We start from the raw sequence: 26,812 nt of genomic DNA, 5'->3' as shown, positions 1-26,812 counted from the left end.
TCTTCATACCATTTGCCAGCACAGCATGGTCCTAGTGGCACATCTTCCAGCCAAGTATTCAATTTCCTCTTCCAATTTTTTACTGCCCCTTCCAGGATTCTAAATTGTTTCAGGGTTAGTGCAACAGACCAGGAGGATGAAGACTCATCTGTGAAGACTACCTAGCCAAGGGGCACCTGATTCTTTCTTGGATCAGTCAGACTTTACCAGGTCAAGAACCCTAGTTTTCTGTCAAACCTGGGAACTCTACCTGGCACAGGAATTCTAGCCTCCCAGTGGACCAGAAAGGTTCGATATGTACAAGGGATTACCTTTCTTGACTGTTGTTGGACCTTAAATGCACAACACTCTTGAGACCATGTTGCTTACTTTGCTGACAAGTACAGACTCTCTACTCATTAATTCCTTTGGTATGGCACTGGAATGCTGTGTGCGCCCTTTTAACTGCACCCCAAGAGTCATCAAAGGGAACAAGAATAGTAATTATAAAAAATGAGTTGCAGTTGATTGCCTTTGGAGTTGAAGAGAACTGTCGCAGTACATTCTTTCAGGAGGCTGAGTGAGGTGCGACTTATGGAGTGAATGGTTTATAGTGTAAAAGACTATTTTCATTCATGCAATAAAGGAAACTATTGCAGACATCGTTTTTTCATGTATTCACCCTCACCTCTGAGTCAGAAGGTTGTGGGTTCAAGTCCCACTCCAGAGACTTGAGCACAAAAATCTAGGCAGACACTCCAGTGCAGTGCTGAGGGAGTGCTGCACTGTCGGAGGTGCCATCTTTCAGATGAGACGTTAAACCCAGCTCTGTCTGCCCTCTCAGATGGATGTAAAAGATCCCATGGCACTATTTCGAAGAGCAGGGGACTTATCCCTGGTGTCCTGGCCAATATTTATCTCTCAATCAACATAACAAAAGCAGATTATCTGGACATTATCACATTGCTGTTTGTGGGAGCTTGCTGTGCGCAAATTGGCTGTCACGTTTCCTACATTACATTACAACACTGACTACACTTCAAAAAGTATTTAATTGGCTGTAAAGCGCTTTGGGAGGTCTGGTGGTCGTGAAAGGCGCGATATAAATAAGACTTTCTTTCTTATTCCGTTAAACAGCTACCTCGTGTCAATTTTCCTGCTCTTGTTTTGCTGTTTATAGAAAAACATAGGAGCGGAGTAGGCCATTCGGCCCTTCGAGCCTGCTCCGCCATTCAACATGATCATGGCTGATCCTCTTATCTCAATACCATATTCCCGCTCTCTCCCCATACCCCTTGATGACTTTTGTGCCTAGAAATCTATCACATTCTGAAAGAGTCGGGCGGAGGCAGCGCAGCACGTCGGCCGGCAGCTCCTCGGCGGGAAGCTCGCAGTCCGACTCGGAGGAGGGAGAGCCGGGCATGGTGGCCAGAGGCCGGACCGTGAGCGGGAGCAGGCCACATCGTAGAGCCGGCAACAGTGAGGAGGAGGCCGCGGTGACAGAGCGGCTGAGGGACATCGCGTTCCCACTGCCATTGGAAGCCATTGAATTGACTTTTTCTGAACATGGCGCTGGAGAATAGCGACGTGTCTCTGTGAGCTCCCACAGCTTATTGTGGGAGTGATCGGGGAGTAAGCATTCCATTGTACTCGTTACATATGGCAAATAAAATTGAAATTGAATTGAATATAATCAGTGACGGCCTCCACAGCCTTCTGTGGTAGAGAATTCCTTCTTCCTGCTCCCCATTGATTCAGTTCGACACACATTGAGTGAGTCAATCAGTGTTGAAATCATTTCGCTGGCTTTGCTCATTTGAGTATCCAGCCGAGGTTACCACCGGTCAGACTGGAGTGGCTCCTCGGGTCTGACGCCCCGCGGGTGTGGGCCGGATGGTCTGGTCTTGTTTTGTCTTGTGTGGAAGGCCGGAGCAGGGACACGCGCACTGCCTTCACCTTTCCCCTCCATTACGTCAGCACGCGCACGCTGCCGGTCACGTTCTTTTAGCGAACCCTGAGGGTTGCAGCAGATACATTGTATCGAGTGTCGGAGCAGGTGAGCAGAGTAAGGAAGGGAAGAAGAAAGGAAGGGCTTTGCGATTAATACCCGATGTAACTACCAATCCTCTCGCAGTCCGTCCCGGTCTGGTTCGCTACCAGCTCCCGATAGCCGTCTTTCATTTATTGTGGGGGAAGTCCGCTCCGAACGCTGCTGTCGCTCGTGTTGTGAACAGTGCAGCCGCCACACTGTATCGGACAGAGCCGGGAGCCGGGCCGCCGCTGGTCTTCTCGCCGGACCGGGGCATCTCCCGCCCTCTCTGTCCGGACTTCCTCTCACACCTAGGAACGCGCAGGCTCCGGATACGCATCGTGTCCTCCAATTGTGAGACCGTGAAGCGGACACGTTGTATCCCCGGACCAGAGAGGTTCCAGCTCGCCAAGGAGTTTCTCTGGGGCTTGTTCTGGCTCCGCTGCTAGTCAACAGAAGCTTCTACTCACTTCATTTTCAAATTGTCATTTTAGTAATTTGAATCAATTTTTGGTTGACTTCGTTTAAAACTGGTACCTGGCCTTTTAAAATTGTCTGAACTTTGCGATTTAATTTCTTGTCAGTTTTATATATTTTTTGGATTAAACATGATATAACATTCTAATATTTAAGCACCTTTTAACTTTTATATATCCAGCGGAACAAAAGTGTTGCGTTTTTTAATGGCCAAGTGCGGACTGTTACTTCAGTTAAGGCTTTGAGCTCGATTGCCTGGTCTGTTTCTTTGCTCTGTCGGTGATTTCTTTCTGGTTTCCCCCCAGTAGGAAGCTAATGGCGAGTGGGTCAGGAATGACCGTTCGGAGTCGGCGTATTTCCGCGAAATCCTTGGATGAAGACGGTACGAAAAGCTTTGAGGGACCCGGTGATGGGCGCGTCCGATCGGTCAGTAATGGTGAGTTTGTCTCTTTTCCTCCGTCGCCTCCGAAAATAATGGAGGCGGTTAGCTTCCAATCCACCGTCATCAAATTGGTGAAATTCCAGCGAAGCCTATAGATTTGGAGAAGAAATGCGAAGTGGTGTCAAAGGAAACCGTTTTTTGTTCCGAGGACTTGGGGAGGTGAGGTGTATATTAGAATCTAGTGCAGTTGATTGCCATCCATAGCAATCTTTTCACAGGACTGTGGTGAAAGCGAAAATCAATTGATTTACCAGCCACCTGGGTCTGGAGCAGTGCTCAAAAGAAATTGCTGAGGCCACATCATTTTAGCTACGCAATGATTTTAGTAGCAAACTCCTTGCACATACACACAATACAACTAAATGTACTTCACATATGCATATTTACTTAACATTACCACCATTCAGTAACCAAGGAAGTAAAGCACTCACAATGATCAAAATGTACTGCTTTAGTGTCTTACGATTTTAACAACGCACGAAATAGTTATTAAAGTATATACATGCATAACATCGTCCCACTGAGTGCTGAGATCACATTCCCAACAATGGTGTGTATTCCTCATTGTATTTCTGATATAGTAAATAAAATTAACTATATCTGGATTCCCAATTAGTCACATTTGGCTAACATATTGGATAGCACTGGTCTTTATACATGAAGCAGAGGAAGATTTAAATACACATTCTAGTAAGTAATACCAGGATCGAGACTTAAGTTATAAACTTCAGTAATTAATTACCCTTCCAGGTCTAGTGGAAAGGGGCTGTCAGTGTATTTAAGCTAGACCCAACAGTGCTTATGTTTTTCTATATTCTGGGATATGGTATCATGTTTATAAAAACTGCACACTTGGGCACTGGTGTGGTCATTCTGGAATACAAGTTTTGCAGCACCTTATTTCTTTCCTCGGACTGGCCATTTTGTGCAGTGTGGTTACTGTTGAATTACATCTACAATGAGATTTCTGTTCATGGTTGTGATTTATTCCGCCACTGAGCCACTGCTGGAACATTCCACCCCCCACCCCCAAACCATCTGGACAGGAGTAGCTTCATTTTTTGTAAACTATTTGCAATATTTATTTTGTTATGCTTTTTTCCTGCCGGTTTCAGGCAGCTTCACATGATCTACCATTTTATTCTGCAGTGCTGAATCTGTGCTCATGCGTGTCGTAAAACTGGACAGTGACATGCACAGCATGTTGGTCAGTAGTTGCAAAAGAAAGTTAGGCGTTAATGTTTCAGATGAGACTCCCACCAGATTTTTATTATTAAGGATAAAATAGCGGAGCACTTGACAAATGGGGAAAGGATCGGACAGAGTCAACATGGATTTACAAAGGGTAAATCGTGTTTGACTAATCTGCTGGAATTTTTTGAGGAAGTAACTGGTAAAATAGATGGGGGAGAGCCAGTGGATGTGGTGTACCTTGACTTCCAGAAAGCCTTCGATAAGGTTCCACACAAAAGATTATCATGCAAAATTAAGGCTCATGGGATTGGGGGCAAAGTATTAACGTGGATAGAGAACTGGCTGGCGGATAGAAAACAGAGAGTTGGAATAAACGGCTCGTTTTCGGAGTGGCAGGCAGTGACCAGCGGGGTGCCGCAAGGATCTGTCCTGGGACCCCAGCTGTTCACAATATATATAAATGATCTGGATCAGGGAATTGGATGCAATATTTCCAAATTCGCTGACGACACTAAACTAGGAGGAGGGGTGGGCTCTGATGAGGATGTCAGGAGGCTACAGTGCGATTTGGACAGGTTGGGGGAATGGGCGGATACGTGGCAGATGCACTATAATGTGGATAAATGCGAGGTTATCCACTTTGGGGGTAAAAACAGGAGGGTAGATTATTATCTAAATGGCAATAGATTGGGAGATGGGGAAGTGCAGAGGGACCTGGGTGTTCTTGTGCACCAGTCACTGAAGGAGAGCATGCAGGTGCAACAGGCGATTAAGAAGGCAAATGGTATGTTGGCCTTCATATCAAGGGGGTTCGAGTATAGGAATAGGGATACCTTACTACAGCTGTACAAGGTGCTGGTGAGACCGCATCTGGAGTATTGTGTACAGTTTTGGTCGCCCCATCTGCGGAAGGATGTTCTTGCCATGGAAAGAGTGCAACGGCGATTCACCAGGCTGATACCTGGAATGGCGGGAATGACCTACGAAGAGAGATTAAATAGTTTGGGCTTGTACTCACTGGAGTTTAGAAGATTGAGAGGGGATCTCATCGAAACATATAAAATTATGGCAGGCCTGGACAGGCTGAATTCAGAGAGAATGTTTCCAATGGCCGGGGAGCACAGAACCAGGGGCCACAGTCTAAAAATAGCGGGCAAATCATTTAAAACAGAGATGAGGAAGAATTTCTTCACTCAAAGAGTGGTGAGCCTGTGGAATTCCCTGCCACAGAGGGCTGTGAAGGCTAATTCAATAAATATTTTCAAGAGAGAATTGGATATATTTCTGAAGGCTAAGGGGATTAAGGGTTACGGAGAAAAGGCGGGGACGGGGTACTGAACTGGTAAGATCAGCTATGATCTCAGACGAAGATCAGCCATGATCTCATTGAATGGCGGAGCAGGCTCGAAGGGCCGAATGGCCTACTCCTGTTCCTATCTCTGTTTCTATGTTTATCTGCACTGGCAATTTCACTAAATTTCTTAAATTGCAACAGTCGCTACACTGCAAAAAGTACTTAATTGGTTGTGAGGAGCTTTGGGATGCCTGGTGGTCATGGAAGATGCTATATAAATGCAAGTCTTTTATTTTTCTTTAAATTGTGAAAAAGTAATTTTAGTGCAAAGCTTTTGTGTAAGCAAAACGGCAGCAGTTTGTGCAAGTTAAGATCTGACTGTTAGATCTCACTCATCCCTGCAGCAAAGCAGTGAGTCAGAGTTTATATTGTGCAAGCCACTGAAACCTTGCTCTTCTAGGAGGCCATTAATAAGCATGCATAATGGGCACATAATTGGCAAATGAAGTTCAACACAGATAAATGTGAGGTCTTGCACTTTGTTCGGAAGAATAGGGAGGTCACTTATCACTTGGCGGGTGCGAGTCTGGGTGGGGTAGAGGAACCAAGGGATCTCTGAGTACAAATACACAAATCACTAAAAGTTGCGACACAGGTTGGCAAGGCCATTTATAAAAAAAAAAGCAGCAAACCAAGCACTCTGGTTTATTTCTAGGTTATCACAAAGGAGGACACAAATAATCTCCCGGAAATGTCGGGGAACATAGGGTCTGATGGAAGGGAGGAACTGAAAGAAATCAGTATTTGTAGGGAAATTGATGGGATTGAAGGCCGATAAATCCCCAGGACCTGATAATCGACATTCTAGGATACTTAAGGAAGTGGCCCTAGAAATAGTAGATGCATTGCTGGTCATCTTCCAGCATTTGGTGGAATCTGGAACAGTACCCATGGATTGGAGGGTAGCTCATGTTGCCTCACTATTCAAAAAAGGTGGTAGAGAGAAAACGGGGAATTACAGACCGGTAAGCCTGACATCGGTAGTGGGGAAAATGCTAGAGTCCATTATATAAGATGTAATAGCAGAGCACTTGGAAAACAGTGACCGGATCGGACAAAGTCAACATGGATTTACAAAAGGTAAATCGTGCTTGACTAATCTACTGGAATTTTTTGAGGATGTAACTGGTAAAATAGATAAGGGAGAACCAGTGGATGTGGTGTATTTGGACTTTCAGAAGGCTTTTGATAAGGTCCCACGTAAGAGATTAGCGTGTAAAGTTAAGGCACATGGGATTGGGGGCAAGGTATTGACTTGGATAGAGAACTGGTTGGCAGATCGAAAGCCAAGAGTTGGAATAAACGGGTCTTTTTCCGAGTGGCGGGCAGTGACTAGTGGGGTACCGCAGGGATTGGTCCTTGGACCCCAGCTATTCATAATATATATTTTAATGATCTAGACAAGGGAACTAGATCTAATATCTCCAAATTTGCAGACGACACAAAGCTGGGTGGGTGTGTATGCTGTGAGGAGGATGCTGAGAAACCACAGGATGATTTGGACAGGTTGGGTGATTGGGCAGAAGCATGACAGATGCAATATAATGTGGATAAATGTGAGGTTATCCACTTTGGTGTCAAAAACAGGAAGGCAGGTTATTATCTGAATGGCAATAGATTGGGAGAAGGGGAAGTGCAACGAGACTTGGGTGTCCTTGTGCACCAGTCGCTGAAGATAAGCATGCAGGTGCGGCAGGCGGTTAAGAAGGCAAATGGTACGTTGGCCTTCAAAGCGAGATGGTTTGAGTACAAGAACAAGGATGTCTTGCTGCAGTTATACAGGGCCTTGGTGAGACCACACCTTGAGTATTGTGTGCAGTTTTGGTCGCCTTATCTGAGGAAGGATGTTCTTGCCATGGAAGGAGTTCAGCGAAGATTCACCAGGCTGATAACTGGGATGGCAGGCATGACATATGAGGAGAGATTGGGACGATTGGGCTTGTACTCGCTGGAGTTTAGAAAAATGAGGGGATCTCATTGAAACTTCTAAAATTCTGGCAGGACTGGACAGACTAGATTCAAGGAGGATGTTCTCGATGGTTCTGGATTCCCCGACCAGGGGTCGCAGTCTAAGGATAAGGGGTAGGCCTTTTAGGACAGAAATGAGGAGGAATTTCTTCACCCAGAGTGGTGAACCTGTGGAATTCTCTATCACAAGGCAGTAGAGGCCAATTCATTAAATATATTCAAGAAGGAGTTGGATATATTTCTTAAGGCTAAAGGGATCAAGGAGTATGGGAAGAAAGCAGGGACCGGGTACTGAACTTCAATGATCAGCCATGATCGCATTGAATGGCGGAGCAGGCTAGAGGGGTCGAATGGCCTACTCCTATCTTCTATGTTTCTATGTTTTAGAAGTGTAGAATTGAAAAGTAGGGAAGTTATGATGAACCTTTGTATAACCTTCGTTACAGCAGAGTATTGGTTACAGTTCTAGTAGCCATATTATAAAATGGATATAGAGGCACTGGAGAGGGTTCAGAGAAGCTTTACAAGGATGATACCAGAAATGCGAGGGTATACATAACCAATTAGGATGAACAGGCTGGGTCTCTTTTCTCTTGAAAAAAGAAGGCTGAAGGGTGACCTAATAGAGGTCTTTAAAAGTATGAAAGGTTTTGATAGTGGATACAGAGAGACTGTTTCCACTTTTGGGGAAGAGCATAACTAGAGGCCATCAATATAAGATAGTCACCAAGAAATCCGATAGGGAATTCAGAAGAAACTTCTTTACCCAAAGAGTGGTGAGAATGTGGAACTTGTTACCACAGGGAGTGGTTGAAGCGAATAGTGTAGATGCATTTAAGCGGAGGCTCGACAAGCATATGAGGGAGAAGGGAATCGAGGGTTATGCTGATAGATTTAGATGAGGAAAGATGGGAGGAGGCTCGTATGGAGCATAAATACCGGCATGGACTGGTTGGGCTGAATGGCCTGTTTGTGCTGTATATCCTATGTAATGCTCTATATATGACCTGCCTATGTTGCCCTCTCAGAACTTGTACAGTGTTTAGTATGGAGGTTTATTTTAGTAACAATTTTTTTGTGGACATGGCTTGTGTTTCAGCTCTGAGGAAGTTTTAATTACTGATTGTATCTGATAGAGTTTACAATTGTATGACTTTGTTGGGTAGGTTTACACTTGATTTGCAGTTTGTTGCTTTAACCTGTCATTCCAGGCCGTAAGTCTATACTTTATTTTTTGAGAGATTCATATACTCGGTTGAGGTTCCGCTTACCTGTTTGTAAGGTTTAATGAAAAGCCTCAACTACCTTCTTCACATTGGATTATTTCAGTCACAATACTTCTGCCCTCTGGAACTCTCTTCCAAAACCACTTCACTTTGCTTCCATTTCCCCAACATTCATTCCCATCCATGCCTTTGTTAGAAAGAACCTGAACATTTGACTATACCGCTGCTCGCCTTGCCAGCCCTCCCTGTCCACAAACTTCAGCTCATCCAAAAGTCGACAGCCATGTCCTAAGCAGTGTCAAGTCCTGTTCACCCATCACCCCTGTGCTCGCTGGCCTATATTGGCCCTGGTCCCCCAACGCCTCCAATTTAAAATTCTCATCCTCATGTTCAAATCCCTTCATGGCCTCACCCCTCCCTATCTTTGTAACCTCTTCCAGCCCTTCAACCCTCCAAGAACTTTGCATCCCTCCCGACTCTGGCCTCTTGTGCATCCCTTATTCCTTTTGCCCCACCATTCTCTCTCGCGCGCTCTCCTTAAGATCGACCTCTTTGACCAACTGCACGTTGTTATTCAGAGTTTCCCTCCATATTCTTGAATCATCTGTTCAATCATCTTCCTTCCCATCCTTGGTGTTCGCCTCTGAGATGCTCCAGTTGGAATTGCTTTGTGATTGTGATGTTTACATTTTGATTTGTGTCTGGTATCTAAGGCAGATTTAGCTGTGAGCCAGTTTGACTTTTTGATCTTTGTTTGCATTAGGCTCTTGTTTCGCCTGTGTAGATGAGTCCTCACTCTGCACTTATGGGCCAGAATTCACTGTCAAAATAATGGCAAGGCTAATGGCGCTCACCGTTACTTATGGGTAAATGGTACAGTAACCTCAGGCGAGTATCAGTTGTGTGGTTAAATGTGAATATCCAAAAGCTGCTATCCGAGTCACGCTGTTCCGCTGTTAGCTTTGCGATAATGTCGTCTTGCCCTTAGCCTCCCCGTTGTTTTAGGAATTTGCTCCATTTGCCCATTAATTGCGCATAAACTCGTCAGTTAATTTGTGTCATTAGAAGCGTAAGTACTTTTTTAATGATGTGATAAATATTAATGACATCAATCAACTTCCCTGGCACTGAAAATGAACTATTACAAGTATGCTGTCTCAGTTCTTCAGGCTTTGAATTTCTCGGCGATTTTAAAAATGTCATATTAAATTTCTGTTTTGTTGCTTTTCCTTTCTGTCTCTCTTCCTTCCTCTTAATCCAATCTTTCTTTCCCTTTTTTTTTCTTTCTGTACCTGGTTTGACATTGAATTCAACCTCTTTAATTCACCTTCCTGCTCAGTTCTTTGTGTGCTTATTTCCCAATCCTTAAATCTCATTGGTTAAGAAGATACCCTGTTGGTTTCCATGTTCAGTCAGGTCCCAAATGCCCTGTTTCCCTTTCAGCTCAGCCTTGCAACATTTTTTGAGCTGCAGGGTGCATGGGCAAGTCTAACTAATGCCACATGCCATTAGATTCCCAGCTTTAGCAAAAATCTGTTATTGTCAATATTCCTTTTCCAGCACTCTTCTGCGCTACTCAAACAGACCAAAGTTGATCTTTAAATTCTTAAATTTAACAATTTAAGAGTTTAAACAACATTGCCATCAGATAAGAAGCCAACCTCATCAGCAGTCAGCCACTTCACTGCTTGTCTTTTTTTTTCACTTTTGAAATAGAAATATTAGGTTAAAAATATGCATATTGAGAAAAAAAAAACCCCAATCCATTCTGACTTCGGTTTTGGACATTCACCTGTCTGAACAAAGTGTTTCCTCATGCAATGGCTTCCTTTTTGAAATAGCATGCTCTGAACTGATGGTGCATCTGTAAACATCTGTGTTTGAATACCTTATGTATTTTTCTCCCAAGTTGATACGGTTCATTCTCGTTAGTCTCATGGTTACTTTTGCTATTGTTTGCAGTGGACTTTGCCCATATGTTTGTGTGCTTTAATACTAACTTGTGATTTCACTAAGTTGAGGATTTAATCAGATTTGATTCCCCAGATTGCTTTCCCACCCCCCACCCCGAATGAGAGAGTCTTGACTTGTGTTGGGTTTCTTGGAAGCCAGCTATCCTTTGGTACCATGCCGATGTGGCCATTCTTCATGTGTGATCCTAAGCAAGTCAGTGAGTGGTCATGGCTGAGCCTGTTGCTGTCCTCTCTTGATGTCACGCCATGCACTGTCTAGCAGCAGTCCCTGGAGGTTGAAGTTTAGGACAGTAATAGCCGCGCAATCCAGACAGAATCTGCTGAACCAGCACAAAAGCGCGTGAAATTTTAAACGTAATCGAGTTGCGGCCAAAACCACCTGGATGTTTATATTTTCCGCAATCATGTATGCTAGTTCAAGATTCAATTTGCCCGGTTCAGGCTCGGCCCACAAAATCGAATGCCCCAGGTCTAAATTGCGAGATTGTGCCAATTGCCTTGGTTCGGGAAGGCTCTTTAAATTGTGCTTTTATTTTAGGTACACAGGCATGTTTTTTTTCATGCCAAAAAATATTTAATTTACTAAAACTGAAGAGCGTACACCAATGAAACTAATAAATGGTTCAGTATAGTTTTTAAAAAAAAGTCATTTTCAGTGATTTTTAAATCCGGTTACTGACAGGTGGAGGACTGGATTTTGTGTTTGTGATTATGCAAATTAATTTTAGCAGAAATTTGATCTGTAACCTAAGCTCTGCAATTTCCTGATTGCGCCCAAAGCAGAAACTTCACCCTTGGATAGCAGCCAGGAGCATGAAGTCGGGCCTTTCTCAATCCTTTGTCTTGGATGCTGAGGCAAATTATTGGACTCTGTTGCCATCCCAGCTTACATCAACTAATTCAGCACACACTGGACATCATGGCCAAATGTTTCTGGTCTGTGTATCTTAGTAGCATAAAAGGTAGTGCATTTACCAGCTGAGCTATCAGTTGGAAGGTGGAGGTTAATGGCATTTTCTTAAAAGTTTGCGGTTGGAGGCTTTGGCCTGCAGAAAATCTACAAATTTACCGGGAGGTATGGAGATTTGCGCTCCTGGGCCCCTCCAGGTACCAGCGATTAGAGGCCCACATATCCCAGGGGCGCATGCGTTTCGTAAGCACCCCTGTGATCGCATGGGCAGGCCTAACCAATGAAAGAAGGAATCCCCATTCATACGGGGATTCCGTATATACGGAACTGCCCTAAGTATGAATGGGCATCATTTAAAAAATAAAAAAAAAATACACTAACATTTTTTTTAAATTGCATATTTAAAATTAATTAATGCCATTTAATTAAATAATTTAAACAATAAAATTTTTTGAACAAAATTTGTTTTAATGGGGCTAAAAATAAACTTGTTGGACAGGGTTTTTAATGTATAAATGAGTGATAAAATTTTATTTTTCTATTTTTTTTTTAAAAACTTACACTGGTAAAAGCAGGCGTCTGAATTTCAAGGGCATTCGTTGGGCAGAAGTTGGGCAAATAGAGCAACTGTCCGCCCACGGCGGTCCTTCTGGGGACGCAGAGGATCTGTCAAGAGAATTCTTGACAGATCGCATGTTCCGTGTTTTCGCGCATGTGCTTGGCATGCTAAAACCCTGAACTTGCGTGGCCCCTACGGGAGTGAAAGCACCTCGTACGCACCCGTAGGGGTTGCAAGTTCTGGCCCCCTGTCTTTTGGCATTGAACTATTGTTACATTTTTCCAGAAGAAGATTGTGGTTTAGCAACATTATATCCTTTTTAAAATGCCAGTTTTATATTATGTTGTATTGCATGTTTGTCATTGTGAATTTTATCATTAACGTTCTTGTAAATCAATACTGATTTTCCAATAAGTTTTATTCTTGAATTTGGGATTCAGGGGACTTGAGATAAAAGTAACAGACTTGTAAAGCTTTGTACACATGCCCATGTAATCGCCCATTCAGCAATTCAACCTCAACAAAAAATTATTCTGCATCAAAATACTTTCACAGCGACCGTGGTGATGAGGAGCAATGATTGGCCCCAAAAGCTCTGATCCCAGATCAATCAGCCAGGGTTCCCAATCCTGATTGCAATCCAGTGACCTCGGCTGGGAAGTGCCTCTAGCAGCCATTGGGCAAGGACATAACTTGACTTAACTGTGATACCAGTGAGAGATTAAGAGTCTTTGGGAATCTAATAATTTTCAGAGGAAGCTGGGATTTGCGGCTCTTTAACATGCTGATATTTAAAATGTAATGGGGAGGAGATAATGTGCCACTAAATGGCTTGACTCCATGGTTCCCACAGAGTTTTCAATCTTTGCTGTGCTGTTGATGGGACTCGAGGTAAAAAATAGATGAGGCACTTTACATTGCACAACAGGAAGGGTGTAGTGTCAAGAAAAATCATCCTCCTCCATCCATTAGGTTAAGGCAAAATTGTCTTCAATTAGGATTTATTCTTTGAAAGAGCGAGTCCCAGCTTCCCTGAGAGCCTATTTGAATAAAGGCACCATCCACTACAATACAATACTAAACATTCCAAATCAGAACCTCCAAGGTTCAATATCTTGTTAAGTTAGATGATCTCTGCTGGAAAAGCAGTTGGGATACTACAGTTAGCTTCGTTGCCCTGAGCTATGTCGGAGGAGTAATCTATTTCTGGTCAGTATCCAGTGACCCACCTGAGAAGTGCACATGTATGAATGTTAGATGGGAACTGGTTCGGGCTTGGCTGTGATGCCCTAATTTGTTGAATATCTTGGTAACACTAACTGCCTTGGACCACACTTGAGGAATGGTCACATGGGTGAGACACATGAGGGTAGCTGATACACTTGGATCCATACTCCAGCAAGAGTGACCACCTCACACAGAAAGATATGAATTAAATAAGGGCAGCCAACATGGATTTGTACAAGTTGTATCTGACATTTAATAGATATGAGCAAATAAGAGTGTATTGATAAAGGATATGTAGTGGGTGTATGGATTTTCAAATAGTACTTGATAAATCCTCCAATGCTGCAGTTTATCATAAAATTAAGGGACACAGTATTAAAGGGAGTGTGGTAGCATCGATAGGAAGTTGGATGAAGAACAGTAAAGAGTAATCCTTAATGGCTGTTTAACAGAAGAGAGGAATGTTAAGTATTTTCCAAGGGTCATTGCTCTTCTCAAAAGAACTTCCATTTCTGCAGCGCCTTTCACGACCTCGGAACATTCCATTACAGCCAATGAAGTAATTTTGCAGTGTAGTCACTGCTATAATCTAGGAAATATAGCAGCCAAGGTCGCACGAAGAGCATGAGGTAATGACCAGATCATCTGTTTTGGTGCCGTTTCCTGCTCTCGCCCTGAACTTGGAAATTTCATACACTTTGCTTCCGATTTTCACCCTTCCCTCACCTTCACATGGTCCATTTCCGACTCTTCCATTCCTTGACTTCTCTGTGTCCATTTCTGGTGATCGGTTATAAGCCCACTGACTCCCACAGCTACCATGACTGCACTTCCTCTCACCCCGCTCCCTGAAAGGACACTCTTCCATTCTCCCAGTTTCTCCATCTCCGCTGCATCTGCTCTGACGATGCCACCTTCTATACTAGTGCTTTCGATATGTCTTCCTTTTTCCTCAACTGAGGATTCCCCTCTACTGTGGTTGACCGAGTCCGTTCCATTTCCTGCACTTCTGCTCTCGCCCCTTTCCTTCCCTCCCGGAGCTACGATCGGGTTCCCTTTGTCCTCGCCTTTCACTCCACCAGCCTCCACATTCAATGGATCATCTTCTGCCACCTCTAGTGTGATCCCATCACCAAACACATCTTCACATCCCCTTCCCTTTCAGCATTTCGAAGGGACCACTCCCTCTACGACACCCTGGTCCACTCCTCTATCACCCCCAACACCCCTTCCCTTCCCACAGCACCTTCCCATGCAAGCGCAGGAGATGCAACACCTGCCCTTTGACCTCCTCCCTTCCCACCGTCCAGGGCCCCAAACACTCCTTCCAGGTGAAACAGTGATTTACTTGTTGTGCTTGCAATTTAGTATACTGTATTTGCTGCTCACGATGTGGTCTCCTCTACACTGGGGAGACCAAACACCGATTGGGTGACCGCTTTGCGGAACACCTCTGTTCAGTCAGTAAGCGTGACCCCGAGCTTCCGGTCGCCTGTCACTTTAATTCTCCACTCCAGTCTCACACTGACCTCTCCGTCCTCGGCCTCTTACACTGTTCCAATGAAGCTCAACTTAAACTCAAGGACCAGCATCTCATCTTTTGATTAAGCACTTTACAGCTGTAATGTAATCTGTTTGTTCTTGTCTGTATTCGTTTTGCACTCATGTATATTACCCTCCCCCACACGGTGTATGGTTTCATTTCCTCTTTCCTGACTAACCTGTATGGCTCATTCCTGCGAGCCAGTCAGTGTTGAGATGTTAGCTCTGATCTTAGTGATTAAAAGCCTACTTGTTAAAGTCTATAACTTCTAGTTTTGTGGTTATTGAAGGCACATCAACAGCCTTCTGGACTCAACATAGAGTTCAACAATTTCAGACTATAACCTCTGCCCCCATGTTTTGTTTTTTCTCACATGGCAGCTGTTGATTCTGCCATTGTCATTTACACCTCATCTAGAGTCATCTTTTGTTTCTTAATGTCCCATTACCATCTCCTTTTGCCTTGCACCATCATCCCTTTCGTCTCTCCTGCCTTCCATCCTATGACAGACCTTCCCTTTTTTGTTCTTTCCTCCTCTCCCCTTTTCCCTGCCTCACACTTGCTTAAATATCTATTCCTTCTCCAACTTTTTCTAGTTCTGATGAAGGGTCATCGACCTGAAGCGTGAACTCTGTTTCTCTGCTGAGTGTTTCCAGCATTTTCTGTTGTATCTGTTTTAGTGATGTTGGTTGGTGGATCTATATTGGCCAAGACTGGATTCGAATAGTGCCATGGGATATGGCCACCTGAGGGTGTTGTCTCACTTTAACGTCTAATCTGAAAGACGCCACCTCCAACAGTGCAGTACTTCCTCAATATGGTATTGAAGTCTCAGCCTAGATTATATGCTCAAGAATCTGGAGTGGAACTTGAACTCACAACCCTTTGACTCGGATGTGAGGGTACTGCCACGGAGCTAAGGCGGACACCTAAGTATATATATTTTTTTTTAAAAAAATCAGGACTTGGAGTATAGGGGTCAAAATATCAAACTGGGAGTGTGGTTAACTGAGGAAGACTAAGTGCTGTCAGGAGATTGATGACAGACAGGTTAGCAGATGAATCAGTAAGATGAAAATGTGGATAAATGTGTGGTAATGCATTCTGTAGGGATAAATAAGAGGACATATACATTAAATGGTCAAACTATAAAGGGAGTACAAGAGCAGAGAGTTATGGGTTCAGATGTGCAAATCCTAAAAAAATGGCAGGGCAAGTGAAAAAGCTGTTTTTTAATAAAGGATCTGGGATCTTGTTGTTAAATGGCGACATAGAGTACAGAAGCAGAGGTGATGCTCAACCTATAGAAATTTCTAGTTTGACACAAGTTAGAATTGGGTGTCTTACTGTAGGAAAGATATTGAGGCCATAGTGACGCATGGAAGAGATTCACTAAGATAATATTTGGGATGAGACATGAGAGAAACTGGGTCTATTTTAATTAAGACAAAAGGTCAGGAGCGTCAGATAGACGTGCATAAATGTGAGCGGTTTGGTAAGGGAAATCATTCCACCGGTCGGTGAGCTGGTAATTAGAGAAGATAAAAGGAATAATGCTTGACTACCCCCACACCCCGAGGGTGACCCTAGAGCGTGATCACACGGAATCCACCAGTTCGCTCCAAGCACTTTGTATCCGGTGGCCACCACTGGACATGCTGGTTTTCATTGACTGTCAAACCAGAATAATATTCTAAACTTGCGCAAATTTTGAGTTTGTTGGCCAATTGTTTTAGTGGCGCCCTCCTTGTAAAAGGGGCCACTGGTCAGAAATTGCCAGTTATTTTGTGGTAAATGTCACTTGTTGGTTCAAACAAAACCAGACAATGATGTATGCTGGGAGAATTTTTTTAATGGGGAGTGCTGTTGGGAAATGCTCTACCAGAAACTGTCTGAATCCAAATCCACAGTAGCTTTTGCAAAGGAAGGGTAATGGACCAAGTGAATAGCTCTTTCAGAGAGCTGACACTGGTGCAATGGCCTGACTGGTCTCTTCTATGCTGTAAAAATGCTGATTCCGGAATACAGGTGGGGGGGTGGGACTTCAGAAGGAGCAAGTCATCATTAGGGCCTTTTATTACAAAAACCCAAAAGCAATGTGGTATAGAAGTGAGAAATCATTTTAATTTTTCTGCATAATTTGTGCTATTCTTTGGAATCTGCTTGTTTATATAGTTAGTGCTTGTGACCTTGTTGGAATGGGATGGAAAGAGTTATTGAGCCTGACTCTGAGCAAAAATCAACACAGTTAAAATTACTGGATCACAGTTGCAAGCTGTCGACAGAGAAGTGGAGTCATCCCAATACACCAGTTCTCCAATGATGTCAGTGCTATTTCAATTAAAAATATTTGCAATCAGATGGTGGTGGCAAGCCACCACTACCCTCTAGTGTTCCATTTATATTATAGCGTTGTATAGATGAGCTGTTGCTTATACCTGCGTTGGCAAGGTATGCCCACCTCCAGAGATCCAATCAGGCTAAACTTGCTGCAGGATGCTACAAGCTGCCATTGTTTCTGGCCATGGGCCTTGGAGTATAACAATGCAATTATGGCATTTGTGGTTTCTACAAACCTACAGAAACTCAACTGGACCAGCCACATGCATGCCATGGCTACTAGAGCAGGTCAGAGGCTGAATATTCTGTGGTGAGTGGTTCACCTCTGATTTCCCCAAATCATCTTCACCACTGGCGAGGCACAAGTCAGGAGTGCGATGGAATACTCTGTACTTGCCTGGATGGATGCAGCTCTAACAACACCCAAGAAGCTTAACACCATCCAGGGCAAAACAGTCTGCTTGATCAGCAGCTTAAAATCCCACTCCCTCTACCATGACTGCAGTGTGTACTATGTACTGCAGCAACTCTCTGAGGCTGCTTCAGCGGAACCTCCCAAACCTGTGACCTCCATCACCTTGAAGGATAAGGGCAGCAGGTGCATGGGAACGCCATTGCGTCCAAGTTCCCATCTAATTCACAGATCATCCCGACTTGGACATATATCATCGTTCCTTCATCATCCCTGGGTCAAAATCCTGGAACTTCCTACAATACAGTATTGTCTGAGTACCTTCACCACATGGACTGCAGTAGTTCAAGACGTAAGGCCCATCACCACCTTGAGGGCAACTAGGGACAGACAATAAATGCTGGTCTTGCTAGTTATTCTAAGAATGAATAAAAACAAATCTGGCAAATCCATGGCCAGACAATTAAAGTTGCATTCAGTACTCTGAAATGTTCGTGGGATCAATTTCACAGCACTGGCACCCTCAGTACATTACAGAACCAGTTCAAGCATAAGCAGTTCTGTAATACTGTAATTAAGCAGTTGTGCTTGGGTCAGGAATTCTGTAAATGAGAGCAATTGGAAAGTTTTGACCTATTGGAATATATCCTATCTATCTATCTATCTATCTCTTTATTTATTTATATATATGCTCGTCTGTCTGTCTGTCCCGATGTCTGTCTGTGTTCTATACGTTTGAAAATTAGAGCGTACCGACGCACGCGTCGCCTCAAAAGAAAGCTTGCGATTCCGGACCAGTCATAGGCGTATTTACCTTTCGGCCGGACAAAAACCGCGCCCGCGGTATCCGAAAAACGTTCAGCGTTCTGCTCATTAGCATCTCATTAGCGACCATGTGACGTCTAGGTCGACCAATCGGACGGCGGGTACCTGGCGTGTGCCGTCCTACAGTTGAGTGTCGAGTGACTCGACGATTGACCAATCCTACGCTTCGGTGACCTGACCGGTCGACCAATCGGTGCGTGTGTGGGCGGGCCTTATCCTGAACCGAGGTGAGTGGCCGCCATCTTGATTTTTCACGATTTTTTTCACCCACACTTTCTATCTGTTAGGGAACTAAGGTAAATATTTTAATGATGTGTTAGGGAATTAAATAACAATTTGTGTTTTATTTTGTATTTAGCAACAGGAGGAACTGAAGTGATCCCCTAACCGCTGCCGTCCCCAAACCGGTGTTTTTAAAAATAAAAAATCCTTCCCTCCCCTCCCTCCCTTCCCTCCCTCCCTTCCCTCCCTCCCTTCCCTCCCTTCCTCTCAGGTTTCACGGGGCCGTAGCGCGGGTGGGCCGCCCGAAGTTTCCCGCTCGCTAATGGCCGCCTCGCGCTGACCGCGAGAGCCCGGCGGCCGCTCCGCATTCCCGCTATCGCACCGGACCTCAGGTGCTAGGCAGGGGGAGGGGCCTGAGAGAGGGACAGAGGGGTAGGGGAGGCAGGGAGAGGGGGGACACACAGGGGCAGGGATACCAAGCGCCCCAAAATTGCCCTCGCAACGCGGGGCTCCCCAGCTAGTTACATATAAATCAAATACATGGTTATCTGGATGGATTGTATTTCCAAAAGTAACAAGCGCAGAATGCTTCGAAGCTGTTTCAGATATGAATGGTGATGGTGAAATTCATGTCTAAAGTATGCTAGCTGGATTAATGTCTGGTTGAAATCTAGAGTTGCTCATCCCTAGGGGCATCACGACAGAGGCTGGCTGTATCCTTTCGCTTGCCTGGCCGTGGCTCAGTGGTAGCACTCTTTCCTCCTGAGTCAGAAGATTGTTCCAGCTTTACTCCAGAGACTTTGAGCATGTCATGTAGGCTGACACTTCAGTGCAGTACTGAGGGAGTGCTGCAATGTTGAAAATGCTGTCCCTCACATGAGATGTTAAACTGAGATAACAACAGAAAATGCTGGAAAAACTCAGCAGGCCAGGCAACATCCGTGGAGAGAAATTAGAGTCGACGTTTCGGGTGAACCCTTTTTCAAAACTGGAAATGAAATAGATCGAAGGCAGGGCTGCGATAGAACAAAAGAAGTAAAGAGACATTAAGAGGTATTCAAAACCAGACGAGATGGTAATAGGACAAGTGGAGACAAAAGACGGCTCAGATTAGGTGTGAAGTGTGCTGGCAGAATGAGATAGCTGCCATGTGGGAGAGAGGAAACAAAAAGCAAAGGGGGGGGGCGGTTGGGGAGGGGAAACCCAAAACTAAGGGGTGGGGAAAGAAAAGTAAAAATGTAATAGGGGCCGAGGTTATGATCTGAAATTGTTGAACTCGATATTGAGTCCGGAAGGCTGCAAAGTGCCTAATCGGAAGATGAGGTGCTGTTCCTCGAGTTTACGTTGAGCTTCTGTGGAACAATGCAAGAGGTAAGGTCAGAGTGGGAATGGAGCGGTGAATTAAAATGACAGGCGACCGGAAGCTCGGGGTCACCCTTACGGACTGAACCGAGGTGTTCCGCAAAGCGGTCAACCAATCTGCGTTTGGTCTCCCCAATGTAGAGGAGACTGCATCGTGAGCAGCGAATACAGTATACAGGTAGACTATCCTTCATCCGAAAACCTCGTGACCAGCCGAGTTTCGGATAAAGGAGAATTTCGGATTTCGGAAAGTGGGTCGGCGGGGGGTCGTGCGCACGACTTACCCTTTATCCGAACTTCCGAAACCGGAACCCTTTTTTTATTAAAAAAAAAACAAAAAACGAACAGACAGTGGGAAGGGGGGGCGGTATAGGGGCAGGTGTTACATCTCCTGCGCTTGCATGGGAAGGTGCCAGGTGAAGGGGCAGGGGTGCTGGGGGTGATAGAGGAGTGGACTAGGGTGTCATGGAGGGAGCAGTCCCTACGGAATGCTGAAAGGGGAGGGGAGGGGAAGATGCATTTGGTCGTGGGATCACTTTGGAGTTAGCGGAAATGGCAGAGGATGATCCGTTGAATGTGGAGGTTGGTGGGGTGAAGGGTGAGGACAAGGGCAACCCTATCGTGGTTCCGGGAGAGAGGGGCAGGGGTGAGGGCAGAATTACGGGAGATAGAACGGACACGGTCGAGGGCCGTGTCAACCACGGTCGAGGGGAATCCTAGGTTGAGGAAAAAGGAAGACCTGTCGGAAGCACTAGTGTGGAAGGTGGCATCGTCTGAGCAGATACGGCGGAGATGGAGAAACTGGGAGAATGGAATAGAGTCCTTACAGGAGGTGGGGTGGGAGGTAGTGTAGTCGAGGTAGCTGTGGGAGTCAGTGGGCTTATCGTGAATATTGGTCGATAACCTAGCCCCAGAGATGGAGACGGAGAAGTTGAGGAAGGGAAGAGTCAGATGGACCATGTGAAGGTGCGGGAAGGGTAGAAATTGTAGGCAAAGTGAATGAAATTGTCTAGTTCGGGGCGAGAGCAGGAAACGGCACCGATACAGTCATCAATGTATCGGAAAAAGAGGTGACGGAGGGGACCTGAGTAGGACTGGAACAAAGAGTGTTCCACATATCCCATGAAAAGGCAGGCATAGCTAGGACCCATGCAGGTACCCATAGCAACACCTTTGATTTGGAGGAAATGAGTGGAGTTAAAGGAGAAGTTGTTCAATGTGAGAACAAGTTCAGCTAGGTGGAGGAGGGTAGTGGTGGATGGGGACTGGTCGGGCCTCTGTTCAAGGAAGAAGCAGCGCGCCCTCAGGCCATCCTGGTGAAGTTTTAATTAGTTTGAGTTCGTATGATTGTTTTTTCCAGCATCATGCCAGCAAAAGTGTTCCTTCGTCACTGGTGTTTGTGTCCCCTCACCGCTGTTGTAAAATCTCATCCTGACAGGTGATGTGAAACCTGACTAGTTTTTCAGAAAAGTTTACATGGGATTCTACATGCTATGTTAATGTTGTTTCTTCGACTTATGAGCTATAACACTATCTTGGCATCATAATGCTACTTGAGCTTTATACTTGTGCTCGGATACCAAGATTGGAACGACTCCGTTGTCTTACAGCCTTGCATTGGGTTGCAACCCAAATTTTCTGTTTGTTGCAGATGAGAGAGAAGCACACAAAGGTAAACAGAAAAAGCATGTTTGTTTCATTTGTGTTGCAATTTGGGGCGTGTTCTATTTTCCTTGTGAACTTGGTGCCAAATTCCCTTTCAAAATAGTAAATGATTTTGCAAGATAAACTGCATTTGTAAATTTTGAAGTGAGGCTTTTGTAGGAATTAAGATGATGTACGAAGCAATTCTGGACACTTATTGTAGGAAATAATATAGTTGTTGGGTCTGTGTTTTCAAATGCAGTTATACTGAATAACAGGACACAGACTACAGAAGTAAGTCAACAGGTCTTCAGTGATTGAGGGTCAGGGCTGAACTGAGATACACTTTGTTCCGCAGGGTTTATATACCGGTGTGGTCACCACCGGTACTATGTACAGGAGCCATCAAAAAGTAGTCCATCACCTTAAGGTATCCTCTTAAGGTGGTACAGGTTACATACACTACAATAGTAGACTCATTCAAATAATAGTGAATTATAAGGCTCAATTAGGGCTTTTTTTCATGGGGCAGTGAAGGTTAATGGGAGTAATGTAGTAGAGATATTCAAAATTTGGTTTTGAGTGGGTAAACAGAATGTTTTCACTAGTTGAAACTGGAATAATGAAGGGAGAAGTTAGAATTTTTAAATGAAATGCTTTACTACAAGCAGGCTATTGAGGTGGAAACTATAACCGCATTTAGAGAATTGAATAAACATATTTGAAAAGGAAACATGGGATTAGAGAGTGAGGGTTGGATGGCAGAATCCTGTGAGAATTTCTATGATTTCCACGTTTAAATACAAGACAGGCAGTCGAATGTTAACCTACCTGAAAAATGCTATTTCTTCTGACTGTATAATTGTGGAATGCTTTTGAATCACTGGTACACGTGTGTGTGTGTGTGTCCCAGTGCCTACTGTAAAAGGGGAGAATGGGGTATGCAGTTGGCTCTCCCCAACTGGGAGCCAAGTAAGCTGGTACAGGTAGACTATCCTTTATCCGAAAACCTCGGGACCAGCCGAGTTTCGGATAAAGGAGAATTTCGGATTTCGGAAGGTGGGTCGGCGGGGGTCCGCGGGGGGGGGATCGGCGGGGGGTCGTGCGCACGACTTACGCTGACGCTCAGCGTAAGTCAGTCGGGGTCGGGGCCGGCGGTTGGTTTCCTTTTAATCTAGCATTCTGACACACCGTGAGCATATGACTTGCCCGTGGTCCTGGAGATCTGGTTTAAATGTAAAATCTTTGTGGAAGGTGGATCCTATTAGTCTTGAGCTTTGGTGTGCACGTCATGCCTGATGTGAGAAATTGACTGTCCGAGAGGCCGTGGTGCATTCACCGTGGTGCGTACGCTGATCTTGCAAATTCTTGTCCTCATCACAGTGTTAGAGATGAAAAGTGATTGGAGTAACCCAGGTGACTCAGTGAGTAAATACATTTCTGCAAAGGATCTGAGATTAGTGGGGTTGCATAATCCGCAAAATTCAAAATCAGAACACCAAGTCCTGCTGGCGGTTGTCAGGGCTGGCGGGGTTGTCGGGGCCGGCGGGGTCCGCGGGGGGGGTCGGCGGTTGTCGGGGCCGGCGGGGTCCGCGGGGGGGTCGGCGGTTGTCGGGGCCGGCGGGGTCGGCGGTTGTCGGAGCCGGCGGGGTCCGCGGGGGGGGTCGGCGGTTGTCGGGGCCGGCGGTTGTCGGGGCTGGCGGGGTCGGCGGTTGTTGGGGCCGGGGGGGTCGGCGGGGGGTCGTGCGCACGACTTACCCTACTTCCGAAACCGGAACCCTCTAAAAACCGAAGGTTTTTTCGTTCAGCTTAAGTCGTACGCACGACTTACGCTGAACGAAAAAACCTTCGGTTTTTAGAGGGTTTCGGTTTTCGGAAGTCCGGATAAAGGGTAGTCTACCTGTACTGTAAAAGTACATCTACTCCTTAACCAAGTGTTGCAAGGTACACATTAAACCTGTGGATGGCTGACTTTCTTTTTATGGGAAGCTCTTTGACATCATTTGGTGATCCACCTTTTGTAGCTTGTTGATCCTCGGAAAACTGTTGTGCCACACAATAATGTTTAGACAGATTGGTTAGAACAGTTCCATATTTTACAGAGGAGGCGTGTTGTACATATTTTTGGTGCAATTGTATGCAAAGTTTTAATTCAGTACAGTTTTATTTTCTGGGTATCCCTTGTTGGTGTTCACCCAATTAAGTAATGCTTTCATGTCAAGATCTTCAGAAATGCTGTTGAGAATGGGCAGACTGAAGTGCGGCAACTGGAAGATTGTGGGTCATAAATTATACGACTGGTTAAGTTTGTTTCTGAAGACTGTCACTCGGGAGGAGAAGGTTTGCTTGTTGTCCAACTTCACAAGATAGATGTAGAAGAGGGCCCTTCAGCCCATCTGATCTTGTCATTTTAGAATAACAGTGCTATCTTTGCATTATAGCATCCAGCAGTTCTTAACTTGAGCCTAGTGTCTTGGGATCAACCACTCTTCCTGGGAAATGGTTCCAAGTGTTGATATTTGCTTTGTGTCAAGAAAAATGCCGTTATGGTAGCAGAAAAAAAAATTGTGGTCTAAAACAACATCCTTCATTGCATCAGTTTGATTTGACATGTTAGTTTTGCGAAACCAATAGACCATGATGTCTCCTTGTTAACTGTTGAGCTAAATTGTTAGAAAGAAAGGCGAAATTCATATAATGCCTTTCACATCCTTCGAATGCCTCAAAGCACTTAATCAATTACTTTTGTAGTTTAGTCAGTGTTTTGTAGAGAGAATTTTAGCGGTGGTTCACTGCTGTGAATCCCCCTCCACTGGAAGACAGATCTGCCTTAATTGTTTTCACAGTGAGAAATCGAAACATCTCCTTAGCACAGGGTTGTCCAATAGAAATTGCTGACTAGCCACAGGTGTGGCTATGGTGGTGACACCATTTTAGCCACATGCAGTAACCTTGGTAGAAAACAACTAACACACAATACAGAAGAACAAAAGAAATGGGAGCAGGAGTAGGCCCTTCAATGAGATCATGGCTCATCATATGCCTCAATTCCATTCACCTGCCCTATCGCCGTATCCCTTGATGCCCTTACTAATCAGAAATCTATCGACTTCTGTTTTGAATATACCCAATGACTGAGCCTCCACAGTCCTCTGGGGTAGAGAATTCCAAAGATTCACCACCCTCCTGAAGAAATTTTTTCTCACCTCAGCCCTGAATGGCCTACCCTTTATCCTGAGGCTGTGGCCCCTGGTTCTAGACTCCCCAGCCAAGGGAAACATTCTCCCAGCTACCACCCTATCAAGCTCTGTAATAATTTTGTATGCTTCAAATGAGATCCTCTCGTTCTTCTGAATGCAAGAGAATACAGGCCTAGTTTATTCAATCTCTTCTCATGCGACAGTCCCGCCATCCCAGGAATCAATCTCGTGAACCTTCGTTGCACTCCCTTTATGGCAAGTATATCCTTCCTTAGGTAAGGAGACCAAAATTGTACACAGTACTCCAGGTGTGGTCTTGCCAAGGCCCTATATAATTGGAGTAAGACTTCTTTGCTCCTGTACTCAAATCCTCTTGTAATGAAGGCAAGCATACCATTTGCCTTCCTAATGGCTTGCTGCATCTGCGCATTCACTTAATGACTCATGTACAAGGACACCCAGGTTCCTTTTGAGCATCTGCATTCCCCAATCTTTCACCATTTAGGAAATACTCTGCCTTTCTCTCTTTTCTACCAAAGTGGATAACTTCATATTTATCCACATTATATTCCATCTGCCATGTTCTTGCCCACTCACTGAGCCTGTTGAGATCCCCTTGAAGCTTCTTCACATCCTCTTTGCAACTGACACTGCCACCTAGCTTTGTGTCATCAGCAAATTTGGAAATGTTCCATTTAGTTCCCTCATCCAAATCATTGATATAGATTGTGAATAGCTGGGCCCCAAGCATCGATCCTTGTGGTACCCCACTAGTCACAGCCTGCCATCCTGAAAAAGACCTGTTTATCCCTACTCTTTTTTTATTTTCTGTCTGTTAACCAATTCTCAATCCATGCTAGTAAATAACCCCCAATTCCATGTGCCCTAATTTTGTTCACAACCTCTTTTGTGTGGGACCTTATCGAAGGCCTTCTGAAATTCCAGATACACCACATCTACCGGTTCCCCTTTGTCTACTCCACTAGTTACATCCTTAAAGAACTCCAATAGGTTTGTCAAACAGGATTTCCCTTTCATAAATCCATGTTGACTCTGCCCAATCTTATTATTAGTTTCTAAGTGCCCAGTTATTGCATCCTTTATAATAGATTCCAGCATTTTCCCAACTACATTTTCTCTCTTCCCTCCTTTCTTAAATAGCGGAGTTACATTTGCTACCCTCCAATCTGCAGGAACCGTTCCGGATTCTCTAGAATTTTGAAAGATGACAACCAGGTGTTAATATGTATATTTACTTAACAAACATTTACCACCATTCAGTGAAAAACATTGCAAACTTTCTCTTTCACCATTAGAATTCATGGCAGAATTCTATCAGACACAGCACATCTTGGAGCAGCTTCTAGGATTTTATCCAGCAGTTGCGAGCAGTACTTTTGACTTCATCAGAGTGATTGCCGAGAATGTTATCCCGTGCAACAAGACGTGCCTGACCCGTCCGGCTCTCCATCCAGAACACAGTTGGATGCTGCTTACAGTTTGCCATGACATGCCCTGTTGGAGCTGCTAGTTTTGGTTGGGCATGCTTTTTTTTCTGCTGACCTGGAGTAATTATTCTAATTGGTCGACCTGACCACAATGATGGCTCCCCTCTTCATAGTGTTGCTGGTGTTTCCATGGTGCTGAAGCCTGGTATTTTCACCGGTGATGCACACCATTTTAGCAGATAACCAATGAACCGTAGCCAAGGAAGTAAATCATAGAATCATTAGAATGGTTACAACACGGAAGGCAGCCATTAGGCCTGCTTGAAAGCACTGTCGATGACACCTTCCATCACTTTGCTGATGATTGAGAGTAGACTGATGGGGTGGTAATTGGCCAGGTTGGATTTGTCCTGCTTTTTGTGGACCGGACATATCTGGGCAGTTTTCCACATTGTCGGATAGATGCCAGTGTTGTAGC

General features: G+C 44.7%; 1 protein-coding gene across 5 annotated transcripts in view; it reads left to right on the top strand.

Annotated features, from left to right (window-relative positions):
• The first annotated feature begins 1,830 nt into the window (after positions 1–1,830).
• LOC147121968 (sterol O-acyltransferase 1-like) overlaps positions 1,831–26,812 on the top strand; it is an 81,842-nt gene continuing 56,860 nt past the window's right edge. Inside the window, exons 1-2 of one of the 5 annotated variants that reach the window (XM_085982563.1) lie at positions 1,831–2,035; positions 2,794–2,921. In XM_085982563.1, the coding sequence (XP_085838689.1) occupies positions 2,801–2,921 (121 nt within the window). In that variant the 5' untranslated portion in view covers positions 1,831–2,035; positions 2,794–2,800. Of the gene's footprint in view, positions 2,092–2,174; positions 2,542–2,790; positions 2,922–26,812 lie in introns of those variants that run through there. The other 4 variants (XM_085982561.1, XM_085982560.1, XM_085982562.1 and 1 more) reach the window with 4 other exon arrangements.

The sequence above is a fragment of the Somniosus microcephalus genome, chromosome 3, assembly GCF_052327205.1.
Source record: "Somniosus microcephalus isolate GS21.2 chromosome 3, FLI_Smic_1.0, whole genome shotgun sequence".
Lineage (NCBI taxonomy): Eukaryota > Metazoa > Chordata > Chondrichthyes > Squaliformes > Somniosidae > Somniosus > Somniosus microcephalus.
This window is presented reverse-complemented; position numbering and strand designations above follow the sequence as displayed.